Source organism: Macrosteles quadrilineatus, unplaced genomic scaffold, assembly GCF_028750875.1.
Source record: "Macrosteles quadrilineatus isolate MER2022 unplaced genomic scaffold, UCM_ALF_1.0 Scaffold_2__2_contigs__length_208266976, whole genome shotgun sequence".
NCBI lineage: Eukaryota > Metazoa > Arthropoda > Insecta > Hemiptera > Cicadellidae > Macrosteles > Macrosteles quadrilineatus.
In genome coordinates, this window is record NW_026542595.1 from 97,001,364 (window position 1) to 97,015,154 (window position 13,791).

The 13,791-nt window shown below is 39.2% G+C and overlaps 1 protein-coding gene across 1 annotated transcript in view; it reads right to left on the reverse strand.

The window, feature by feature from the left end:
- Nucleotides 1-13,791, reverse strand: part of LOC128985898 (ATP-dependent RNA helicase Ddx1-like) — a 123,368-nt gene that overhangs the window by 76,456 nt on the left and 33,121 nt on the right. The window contains exons 5-8 of the mRNA XM_054405871.1: nucleotides 13,419-13,661; nucleotides 12,172-12,345; nucleotides 10,948-11,085; nucleotides 7,992-8,231 (exon numbers count right to left, since the gene is read on the reverse strand). Of these exons, the coding sequence (XP_054261846.1) occupies nucleotides 7,992-8,231; nucleotides 10,948-11,085; nucleotides 12,172-12,345; nucleotides 13,419-13,661 (795 nt within the window). The remainder of the gene's footprint in view (nucleotides 1-7,991; nucleotides 8,232-10,947; nucleotides 11,086-12,171; nucleotides 12,346-13,418; nucleotides 13,662-13,791) is intronic.

Genomic DNA, 13,791 nt, shown 5'->3' on the forward strand with positions numbered 1-13,791 from the left:
GGACAGAAACCCAACGGACATCTTCAACGTTGACGTGAAGGGCCTTTTCTTTGCACACCAAAAAAAATGTTTGCATTTAAAGACGAGAAGTGTCATAGCTGTTCAACTTATTTTTAAATTGATGTGAAAGCAACCTTTTTATTTTCAGATAATCCCACTTATTCACACCATCTTCACAGTAATCTAAAATCCAGATGTGACCGGCTCAGGATTAATTGGCCTAAAAATGATTTAATTGCATCTATGAAAAGAAGATATCCCTCCATTGAAGGCAACTGAACACTAGCCTGCTCCACGATCCTAGACCCAAGATTCAAGGACATCCCTTTCCATGACAAAGACCTACTGGAGCATTGAAAAGTAAAGACTTAAATAGAAATGGAAGAATTAGGAGATGTTCATCCTCCAGAAGCTGAGGAATCTGTTGGTACTGACACCGCTCAGTCTAGTGATAACTCAATAAAGAAGCAAGGTAAGTCATTTATTGTGTCACACCTTGATTCTTAAAAAAATAATTATTTTTGCTCAATTTTGCTTTGTATTCTTGGGGAACAGAAATAGTGACTGGGAAGAACAGGATTTTTGCCCAGAAAAACCGGGAAATATGCGTGGTTTTTTCCCTAGGAGTTCTGCGGCCACCCTGTGGCAGTCTCATTGACCACTTGAAAAAACATTAGAAAGAATTTTGTGATTTCTCCAATGAAGACTACTTGTTAAATTTCTTGAAAAAAGTAGAGCGAGGGACTGGTTTGTCACTGGCCAGATCATTGTCAAAGGCCATCAAATCCAGATTTTCGATGTGCAGAAATGACAAACTGTACATTGTGCCAATGAAACTGGATCCACGGTACAAAACCAAACTATTTAACCAATCAGAACTAGGACTTGCTTTGATAACCCTAAAAAGTTGCATAGCCAACCTACCAAAGCCCATAACGTGTTCTCAATCAACTGAACTACTCAACAACTACTAACAACTGCAGTATAAAGTTGATTTAATTTGCTTATTACCATAGAGAGTGGTGAGATAAGTATATGCCATAGGAACTAGGCTGGAAAAAAACTTGAGTTAAATATTGAGATATTGACGTTGGAAAGTAATAATTTAAGTGACAAGTTACTTTGGCTATGCAATGAGTGAAGACGAGGATGCTCCTGGTTGGTATAGTCCTAACCTTCAAGCTCAGGGCAGTAGGCCTACAGGCTCTGGGGAAACACAAGATGGAGCTAGTACCAGTGGAGCTTCTGGGCCTTTGTTTCATACCAAAACTAAGACGCTCATTTGGAAATACTTCCATAAAGACGACAAGGAGCCCAGTAAGGCTATTTGTAATGTATGCCAAGCCAAAATAGGCATAAAGACCGGTAGTACAAGAAGCCTAAAGAGGCACTTAAACTGCAAAACATAAAAAATAGGCAGATGAATTTCAAAAAGAACAATCCAAAAAAGACAAGTTGTTGAAGCAAAAAAAGCTCAAAAAGATTATAAAAAACAACAAACCTTAGGGCAATGCATAGACCTGCAAACGACTTGGCCATCTGATCAGTCCAAGGCGAAATCCTTAACAAACAAAATAGAGATATGGATGGCCAAGATTCTCCACCTGTATTCACTAGTAGAGGAGGAAGGGCTTATTTACGTACTAAAGGAGGCCTCTCCTAAATATAAACTGACTTCTAGGAAAACCTTTTCAAGACGGGTAATACCCAAGCTTTATGAACCAACCAAGCTAAGTTTGTTAAAAGAAATCGAAAATGATCTTACCAATGTGATGTCATTAAGTTTTACCATGGATTTATGGACATCAAGAAATAACAAAAAGATCCCATTATTTCCTTCACCCTCCATTACGTTTCAGAAGATTACAAGATGAAAAGATTTTGTCTAGGGAACGAATATCTTCCCAGTGAGCACGATGCTTCATATCGCAGATAAGATAAAACACATTGCAACCGAATGGGGGATGCAGGATGAAACCGTTCCCATATTTTCAGTCACAGACAATGCTGCCAATATGGTTGCAGCCATGAACACTTGTGACATGTTTTGCGCACACACTGCAATTATCACTTAGACACAAAAAAATACAACTGGAATGATAAGTATGCTGTCTGCAACCAGTTCCATTGTAGGCCATTACAAAAGAAGCTCATCAGCTCAACAGAGACTTCATTCTTATCAAAAGAATCTAGGTAAGATAGAAGTCGAGTTGGTGTGGTGCAAGACTGTGAAACTCGTTGGAACTTGGAGTACCAGATAATCAGTTGTCTTGTGAGTTGATATCCTCAAGGAGCAATATTAACAACCTCTCCGTGGCTGGATGGAAGATGGCTGAGGAATATATTGACATTTTAATGCCCTTTAGATGAGACAACTACAAAAGCATCATCCAGCAAGTTGCAGACTATGTCAATGGTTTATCTATTAGTATCGACAATTGAAGATATTTTGGAGAAAAGATTGCGCAAAAAGAAACCTGGCGCAGCATTTTGTAGAAATTTACTTTTATCTATGAAGACTAGGTTTTACAATATAAAATCAGAAAACCTGTATAAAGTGTCTATGGCAGTAGACCCTCATTTTAAGTGTGTTTTACTGAAACCACATGAAAAATTACTATTGAAAGATAGATTTGTGGGTGAAGCTATATCTTTCTTTTCTAAGGAGACAAAGCCAACAGAGGTTTCAGTTCCTCAACTTTCAGGCACCAAATTTCAGGTTATCGAAACTGAAAAACGCTCACTCCACTCCAGTTCTCAAAACTGAAAATGAACTCACTCTGAAAACGATCGCTCTTAAGTGTATCATGCGTTTACTATAAACAGATGTTTCAGTATGCAATTAATACAAATTATTCGTCTGTCTAAGTAAACAAAATCTTTTCTTCATAAAAAATACATTAAGATTTTGATGGCCTGTGGGGCAAAGCCCGAGGACTTTTATTACAGGAATTGGTGAAAGGGGGCGTCTACACACAAATACTTAATTTTGACACCTCGTTTGTAAAAATCCGTCAATTATTAATGGAGGAGTAGTGTTTCGTAGAAATCGCCTTCATGTATTATATATAAGGTTTACTAGGATGATTATTTTGAGTAGACCTATACAGATTAGCTGTAATTAAACAAATAAAAAATATGCTTAAGCTTAATTAATAGGCTACAATCTGAAACTTTTGTTCTGTTCTACACTGAAGTTTATTTTTAAACTCAATTAAGCCTAGGTTGTAATAAATACTAAATCGGTCTAGCCCGTTAACTAAGAGTAATTTTGTTGAAAAGCATTTATTCATTTACACACCTTGTGTATGTGTTTTGTGTTCTTCCTTGGATCTCTAATTTAATATTTGATAGCTAGTATATAAATTAAATTGTAGTAGCCTATAGACTTTGGACATTTAGGCCTATAGGGCAAGGAATTCTGTTTTTGCAGAAAGTCATTTACAAGTTTGCCCATAAAATGACTCTACAACCAACCTATTAGTTTAGATACATAGATGACATCTTTCTCATTTTTTCCCATGGACAAAATAGCCTCAACCATTTTTTAAACAGCCTAAACACATTCTCAACATTAAAATTCACTTGGGAATTATCTGAAACTGCGGTTCACTTTCTTGACGTCGTGGTGGAACTGAAAAATGGCTCAATCTCTACATCTGTCTACACCAAACCCAGCAACCACCAACAGTACCTACACTGCAACAGCTGCCATCCCAACAACACCAAACGCTCCCTACCCTACAGTTTTGTCTTAAGAGGGAAACAAATAAACTCCGACGGGAAGAATCTGAAATTTACAATAAACAACTCCAAACTGCTTTTGAAAATAGAGGATACCCAACACAAACAGTCTCTTCGCAGATAAAAGCGACCCAAAATGCTGCTGATAATCCACCAAAGAGAACCAAAACCACCTACGATGTCAACCTGGTGACTACTTAACACCCAGGTTTCAACAGGCTCAATAACCTTTTGAGAACCGGCTACAACATGCTTCGAAGCTCCAATCAGACTAAAGATCTCTAGCAAAAAACCCCACCATAGTCTACAGACAACCAGCCAATCTAAAAACCATCCTAGTCCATCCCGAGTTACCCGACCCGTCTGTTGAACCACCTCCAAGACTGCCCCCAGGTTCCTACCCTTGCAATGAAACTAAATGCAAGACCTCTGCCATCAACATTCCTGCAGAAACCTTCACCAGCACATCCTACAACAAAGAGTACAAAATAAAGGACCATGTAACACCCAATAGTGAAAACCTGATCTTAATATATAGGCCTAACCACCCACACTCTAAGAAAAAGGATGAATGGACATAGACAGTATGTTAAAACAAACCAATACAAAACCATTGCAATACATGCAGCAAACCACAACTTAGATTTTGATACATATTTAGATCTAAATCAGCCCCATTGCCTGTTAAGTATGGTGTGCCCCAGGGTTCCATATTGGGCCCCTTCCTGTTTATTGTTTGCATGAATGACATATATTTCAGACTTGACACAAAGGTGCTGTTGTACGCTGATGATGCAACGCTGTTTGCTAGCCATGTAGACCCTGTGGTAGCCGTTGAAACTGTTGAGTCTAACTTTAAACTAGCAGCAGAGTGGTTTTCTAATAATAAGCTTGCTCTGAACAAAGATAAGACACAGTCAATAATTTTTAATATAAGTAGAACCAGATTGAACACACAGAGTGATACTGTTCCTGTAAAACTGCTTGGCCTTGCTCTTGACTCTGTCCTAAGCTGGAGTGACCACATAGACTCACTTTATTCAAAGTTAAGTAGAGTCATTTTCTTGTTGCGTAGACTTAAAAGTGATATGCCTTTTGTTTTCCTTAAATATGCTTTCTTGGCTTTTTTCCAATCTCACATTGGGTATGGTGCTAGGCACGGTCATTCCACCAGGACCCACAACGTTCTTCTGTTGCAAAAAATAGCAGTAAGAATTGTATGTAATGCCCAACACCGAGCCCATTGCAAACCATTGTTCAAACTGTGAACAAAAGAAGAACCATTGAAGAAGAAATCATTGAAAAGAAATTTTCAATGAATGGGGGATTCAATCGAAAGTAGTTGGAGTTGTTCGTGACAACAGACCAGACATTACAGCTGCACTGAATGGTAGTGATTACCAGGCGTACTCCTGTGTAGCGCATACACTGCAGTTAGTAATAAAAGATGACTGTTTGGACAATCCAAGGATAAGCAATGTTATCAAAAAAGCAAGAAAAGTTGTTGGCAACTTCAAAAAGTCAGCCAAAACCACGAAGGTACTAAAAAGTATCCAGAGACAACTAGAGCTACCCGAGCATAGAGTGATTCAAGAGGAGCCAACGAGATGGAACACGACATACTATATGCTCAAAAGGCTCGTTGAGCAAAAAGATGCTCTAATATTAATATCTGGACGGGCGGACATCAATCTCACAGTGGAACTAACTTCGGATGACTTTAAGACAATGAAAGCGGCTGTTGATATTCTAGAAATCTTCGAAACTGCAACCAGACAAGTCAGCAAGGAAGCTTCTACAATTTCTGAATTAAGTTATCATTGGTTAGGCTTAGGAAATATTTAGGAATCAAGCTAAGCTAGAAAAACGTGGGAGGGATAAATAGGATTCTAAAAAAAAAAAATTACTAGGCCTATTTTGAAATGATGTTTTATTGATTATAATTTCAGTTGTTATTTATTGGGCCTATTCATCAAATCCTTATCAGATTAAGGTAATGTAAAAACTTAACACATGCAACTTGGTGAAAGTTTGGCCAAACATACATTTGATTACATGAACCTAATAAAATTTTTTTAACAACAGCATAAAAACCCTTTAGGCATACTCAGACAACTAACTTTAACAACAACATTTTTTGCACTAAACTAAATTGTTATAGGCTACTTACATTAGCTGGGCCACAACCTTTTTGGGTTCGGTTAGACTAGGTTATGTTTGGTAAATGAGTGAATAAAGACCACACAACTAACTAACCTAGCCGCCGTAGTGTGCTTTGTAAGGTTGTGGTCCGTATAATACGCAAGTACCTAAACTCAAATTGTTTTCCTTATAAAGTTCTAAGCCTATTTCTTTCTTCAGGTAATTCCTCTGATAAACACAATGGAGAATTTCCTGGTCAACACGGATGTTACGGGTTCTGGTCTGATGGGCGTTAAGAATGATATTGTCTCGTCTTTGAAAAGACGATATGCCGATATTGAAAAAATGTCAACTTGGCAGTGGCCACCATACTTGACCCAAGATAAGCAGTTCCTTTCAAGAACAAAGAAGCTTTGGAAGAGGCTAAGAAAAGAATACTGACAGAAATGAGGAAAGTTAAGGATCTTCTAACACATCCGTCGAGCAGGAAGAAACGTCTCACTCTCTGGATGAGTCAAAACAGCTCAGCTTTTGGTCTCACTACGCTCAGGCTTTTGCCAATGTAAGCCCAATTTCTTCGACAGTTCAGCGTACCTTGGAAAATGAACTTCAGCAGTATTTAGAAGAAGGCCTGATACACCTACAAGGAGAAGAGAAGAGCATATTCGAATATTGGGATATCAGCAGCTCTTTTAGATTAAAACAAGTTGCTATGAAATATTATGTATACCGCCAGCAACAGTGTTCAGCGAGCGACTCTTCAGCACTGCAGGACTTGTCTGCGACAAGAAGAGGAACCGGCTTGATCCCGAACGGGTTAAGATGCTGGTTTTTTAAAATAAAAATCTTCGTTAGGAGGACTGAGTGAAAGTAGTTGTTTAAAGGAAACGTTATCTTAAGAATTATTTCTCTTATTTAAAATTTGCATTTGATTTGATCCAACTATCAAGATAAAGTAGCTATACTTACAATAACGTATTGAATATTGATGTGTACATAGGCCTACCATCCACCCCATTTACCATCGGAATCCTCACCGCAGTCCTTCTTTTTCATCGTTCTTCTAACTTGCTTCTTCATTGTGTGTAGTGTTGTAGGGTGAATGTATGATTTGTGTTGGAGCATTACTTTATGGGAAATGTATTTTCTTCCTGATATTCTGTATGTTGTGTAAGGTTGATTATTGAAGTACCGTATTGTTTGAGCTGTTTTTTAAAGATAGGGAGCGTGTTTATATCTAAGTTTGTTAGGCAAGATGTTGTACAGTTTTAATCCTATGTAATTCATTATTTTTCTGGTTTTTGTTACTTTGTGTTGGTTTGGTTTATATTGTTGTATGTCTAAACCATAACTGATACCTAAGTAGTTGTATGTTATCTTGTTTTTTGTAGGTATAAATAAAATAGGCTTCTTTTTTTTACAGTCTCTTGGTCTAGATTTTTATTTTCCCTTTAATTGATACTCATTTATCCATGCATGTAAATACTGTTAACTGGTATTTTTTCATCGTAGATCAAGATCAGTCAGTGATTGGTCACTCTTATAGTGCCAATTAGGTTAGGTTTGGTTTGGTTAGAAGATTGATTAAACAATAGACTCTTCTTAACTGATCATTTTAAGTTGACTAACAAATAGCACATACACTAGTCTAAACTAACCTAAACGTCTATTTGAGCAGTGCTTCTATTATCACATATAATTAAAAGTTTATTCTCATTCGACTTTGTACAATTTTATATAGCATTGACAAAGTTCATACTGTTCATAGCCTATATTACATAGGTTACCTAATCAAAAGTAACAGATAAAGTAATAATGAAATGTACTGTATATGTAGGCCTACAATGAAACTTATTAATTGTATTCATCTAATTTTTAATGTGGCTTTGGCTTAACAACACAAATTAATGCAACATTATTTAATGACTGAGAGAGGAAAAGCTAAAAAAATATGAATCGCCTTAAAGGTTCAAAAAATTCGAGATTCGAAAAGACAAAATTCGAATTTGAGATTCAAAAATGTCAAATTTTCTCATCACTATGTGTAATCAATATTAATGTTTGTAATGTTATAAAATAAAACACTTAACTACTTCGTAACTTACAGCCATTTTCTTCACTTCAAACGCATGAAGAGTAGCTGAGCACACAATCATCTGCAGGCGTTTGCCATCTGAGGTAATCTTGGGAATCTGTCGATGTAAACGGTCAATGAGCTCTGTGTAGCCTTGCTTGAGTAGGCCATCAGCTTCGTCAAGCACAAAGAACCGACACTGTGTGAGAGACAGCTGGCCACCAGAGATGAGGTCTTCCATCCTGCCTGGAGTACCCACCACTATGTCTACCTGTGGACATCAGAACTGAGCTTGAGTAAACCACTAGCTTAGCCAAGCACAAAGAACCGGCACTGCGTGAGAGACAGCTGGCCACCAGAGATGAGGTCTTCCATCCTGCCTGGAGTACCCACCACTATGTCTACCTGTGGACATCAGAACTGAGCTTGAGTAAACCACTAGCTTAGCCAAGCACAAAGAACCGACACTGCGTGAGAGACAGCTGGCCACCAGAGATGAGGTCTTCCATCCTGCCTGGAGTACCCACCACTATGTCTACCTGTGGACATCAGAACTGAGCTTGAGTAAACCACTAGCTTAGCCAAGCACAAAGAACCGACACTGCGTGAGAGACAGCTGGCCACCAGAGATGAGGTCTTCCATCCTGCCTGGAGTACCCACCACTATGTCTACCTGTGGACATCAGAACTGAGCTTGAGTAAACCACTAGCTTAGCCAAGCACAAAGAACCGACACTGCATGAGAGACAGCTGGCCACCAGAGATGAGGTCTTCCATCCTGCCTGGAGTACCCACAACTATGTCTACCTGTGGACATCAGAACTGAGCTTGAGTAAACCACTAGCTTAGCCAAGCACAAAGAACCGGCACTGCGTGAGAGACAGCTGGCCACCAGAGATGAGGTCTTCCATCCTGCCTGGAGTACCCACAACTATGTCTACCTGTGGACATCAGAACTGAGCTTGAGTAAACCACTAGCTTAGCCAAGCACAAAGAACCGGCACTGAGTGAGAGACAGCTGGCCACCAGAGATGAGGTCTTCCATCCTGCCTGGAGTACCCACCACTATGTCTACCTGTGGACATCAGAACTGAGCTTGAGTAAACCACTAGCTTAGCCAAGCACAAAGAACCGGCACTGCGTGAGAGACAGCTGGCCACCAGAGATGAGGTCTTCCATCCTGCCTGGAGTACCCATAACTATGTCTACCTGTGGACATCAGAACTGAGCTTGAGTAAACCACTAGCTTAGCCAAGCACAAAGAACCGGCACTGCGTGAGAGACAGCTGGCCACCAGAGATGAGGTCTTCCATCCTGCCTGGAGTACCCACCACTATGTCTACCTGTGGACATCAGAACTGAGCTTGAGTAAACCACTAGCTTAGCCAAGCTCAAAGAACCGACACTGCGTGAGAGACAGCTGGCCACCAGAGATGAGGTCTTCCATCCTGCCTGGAGTACCCACAACTATGTCTACCTGTGGACATCAGAACTGAGCTTGAGTAAACCACTAGCTTAGCCAAGCACAAAGAACCGGCACTGCGTGAGAGACAGCTGGCCACCAGAGATGAGGTCTTCCATCCTGCCTGGAGTACCCACAACTATGTCTACCTGTGGACATCAGAACTGAGCTTGAGTAAACCACTAGCTTAGCCAAGCACAAAGAACCGGCACTGAGTGAGAGACAGCTGGCCACCAGAGATGAGGTCTTCCATCCTGCCTGGAGTACCCACCACTATGTCTACCTGTGGACATCAGAACTGAGCTTGAGTAAACCACTAGCTTAGCCAAGCACAAAGAACCGGCACTGCGTGAGAGACAGCTGGCCACCAGAGATGAGGTCTTCCATCCTGCCTGGAGTACCCACCACTATGTCTACCTGTGAACATCAGAACTGAGCTTGAGTAAACCATCAGCTTCGTCAAGCACAAAGAACCGACACTGCGTGAGAGACAGCTGGCCACCAGAGATGAGGTCTTCCATCCTGCCTGGAGTACCCACCACTATGTCTACCTGTGAACATCAGAACTGAGCTTGAGTAGGCCATCAGCTTCGTCAAGCACAAAGAACCGACACTGAGTGAGAGACAGCTGGCCACCAGAGATGAGGTCTTCCATCCTGCCTGGAGTACCCACCACTATGTCTACCTGTGAACATCAGAACTGAGCTTGAGTAAACCATCAGCTTCGTCAAGCACAAAGAACCGACACTGCGTGAGAGACAGCTGGCCACCAGAGATGAGGTCTTCCATCCTGCCTGGAGTACCCACCACTATGTCTACCTGTGGACATCAGAACTGAGCTTGAGTAAACCATCAGCTTCGTCAAGCACAAAGAACCGGCACTGAGTGAGAGACAGCTGGCCACCAGAGATGAGGTCTTCCATCCTGCCTGGAGTACCCACCACTATGTCTACCTGTGGACATCAGAACTGAGCTTGAGTAAACCACTAGCTTAGCCAAGCACAAAGAACCGACACTGAGTGAGAGACAGCTGGCCACCAGAGATGAGGTCTTCCATCCTGCCTGGAGTACCCACCACTATGTCTACCTGTGGACATCAGAACTGAGCTTGAGTAAACCATCAGCTTCGTCAAGCACAAAGACTGCCAGGTGGAAATGCCTCATGAGACTTCCCTTATTGGTAATACAGATGATATCGTCAGCCAAGAACGTTGATGAGCTGCAGAGGCTTTTGGCCTTGACCATGGGTCTAGTGATAAGATGGACGATAACCACCGCTTTTCCTTGGAGATTTATAACACCGAGATTGTGCTTATCCTCACTAGGAGGATCAATCGTACAGCATTACTTTATTAGTTTGTGAGTGAAAGTTTATTGTAACTCATGTGCCTGATATATCATCTTTAGAAGTTCTACGGGTTTAAATGAAGTAGTTACTTTCTTTAACTAATTTTAAAAGCAAACAAGAATTCTAGTGGAAAATGAACTTGGTAGTTTTAATTATATTTACAGACTAATAACTAACCCCCGCACTGAGACTGGATATCTGATCTTTGATTGAAACACCTCCAACCACCAGCAGTTCTCTTATCTTGGGGTTCTCCAGGTACTTCTTGAACTTGGTTATCTGGTTGAATGTTTGTTCTGCTAACTCCCGCGATGGCTGGAACATAACCAAGAAGAAAAAATGAACATTTAGGTTGGATTATAATTTGTCAATATTGCAATGTGATGACGACGTTTTTTTTTGAATATTTATGACAAGATAGAATAGAAGGAAATTAAATGTATCACGATTAGGAAATTTGCAAAATTTTACTCTGGCTTTACAAGGCCAAGAATAAGTTCCATGGGGGGGGTTCTGTTGGTAAAAAAGTATATTTAAAAAAAAAAACTGATAACTTTGCTGTGAATGTCGAATTAATCCAACTTTCCTCTAATATTTTTAGGTTTGCAGTATTGAATTTTGAAGAATAATTAATATATCAAACAGCTTTGTCAGCGAAACTTAATAACTATATTTTACTAAACAACACAGAAATCAGAACTGGAAGAGACCTAAGAACGCTGGAAAGAAGAGAAGAAGATATAAAATAGCAGGATATCTGTATGCAAAGTGTTGATAATGCAGAGTACCAGCAATAAGTAAGATTACAATTTTTTTTTTATTTTAACACGACCCTAATTACAAGTATCGTAAAGACATTTTTTAACAACAATACAAGCTTACATGTCCCTGTTTTCTTTACTTCATTACCAATCAACTAATAAACACCGTTGCATAGTTATCTATGAGTTTTAGCGTTAGCTTATTAGGAATTTATTGTGAATAAAACTCAACTTGAGGTTTTCGCAGGCTCAAAGAGTATGTTTTGTAAATTAAAAGTAAATAATTGGTTTTAGGCCAAGATAGGTTTGAAATTAAGTTTCCATGTGTGATTCCAGTAACTATAAAGACAACTATTCATAGAATCGTCACAGATTTAAGGAAATCAGATCCGTAGAAAAGAAAACTGAAAAAAACGTAGACCTACATTACATACTCTATTTGAGCATGCAATAATACCAAGTTAAGTCTTATTTACAATAAATGTTCAATAGCACCAAACTCATAGTTATTTATGAAACAATGCATATTAGCTGATCGGCAATGAAGTAAAGAAAACAGGGATAACAACAAAAGTGACTTGTCGTATTTGTAATAATTTGTACCTAGTAATATTATATAAGAAATGCAAAAAGAAAGCACCTCGATGATGATGGCCTGAGGAGCGTTGTTGACCTTCTTGGTGACCACAGCTGCAGCTCCAGTCACTTCTGAGTTCTTGACGTTACTCTTGGAAGCTTGACAAACAGCAACAAACCCAGACGGTGGAGGATGTTTGAACGGCTGGGCTCCAAAGTTAAAGGAAATCTCAGCATTCTGCATCAAATTAAAAAAAATATCATAGCTTTGACTAATACAACTAGACATTCTAGTCCCACATAAAATTTGTCACCAGTTTTTTACTCTAAATAGATTGCGCTGATCTAAATTACTGATTTCTGCCGAATACCATACACTAACTTTTTTACCAAGTCAAACTAATGGGCTGACTTATTGTGTGCTATAGCAACTGTTATAATTAATCTTTTGACTCTAGCGCATTCTGTGACTGGCTCACAGAACTATATTCTTTTTAATGAAAAATTAGTGACAGCTGGTCCATATAGATGGGATGTCTACTTCAGTATCCAATAGTTAAATGGTTAAGCTCACCATGATCTTTTAAAGTGCGTTTTAATGATAATAGTTTGAGTTTTTGCTTGAACAAAAATTAATTACTACCTAAATCCCCTAAGATAGCAAATACCTACTTTACAGAAATATCAATTTTGTATAAGTTACACAATTTTCAAGCTAGCTATTATTAGGTTAATATATGTAAAATACAGATTGGTGTTGTATTTCTTTTAAACATGACTAACGATGTCTGTTAAAATATTATAAACTTGATGTGCATCAATTTTTTTGTGAAACGTGTTTTACTGAATAAATAGTTTTATATTTTTAGAGTGACAATCATGTCAAAAACTAAACAAAAAACAAGTTATCTATGGACTTATTTTTTCACAAAAAGACCCTAATGATAAAACAGCCCAGTGTGATCTAAGCGGGTCAAAACATAGTTTCAAATTTAAGAAAACTTTAAGTGAAAAGAAGTATTGAATTGACTGGAAATAGGCTGCATGATATGCAGTGCTAAACAATGACAGTGACTGTCATGTGACGGACTATGTCAAGAGCTCCCGTGTCACTCCATCACTTCTTGGCACTTCATTTCTGTAAGCAGTTACAGTCACCTTTTAGCAGCTGTTTGTTCTGGGCGGACCCGTGACTTGGGGCAGTATTAGGTGACAAAAGTCACCTTTTACCGGCCTGGCACGGAACGTCTGCTAACGTTACCAATAAGTAGCTGTGATTTACATCGCTAGGTTGCAGAGATGGACCAATACCTTGAGCACTACGGCAGGGAAGAACACAGAATCTCTGAGAGCTGCAGGGATAGTGAAGGCGAGCCCCAAGTCCTTGCCGTTCTTTGAGAACTTTATCTGCATATTATCCAAGTCCAAGAGACAACCGATCACATCATGCATACCAAATGCTTCTCCATAGTTGTCAAACTGTTTGGCATTAGACTTCTTACCCGTTCCACCAAAGCCAAACCCAAACTTATCAGTTCCGAGGTCCAGGCTAGCCTGTAAGTAGAGTCATGTTGTACTACAAAAAGTATAATAAAAACTTAAATAAAACTTTACTTGATTTTCAATATTTCAAAAATTTCTAAATCAAAAATACTATTAACTCTTGATAATCTTATCCGTACAG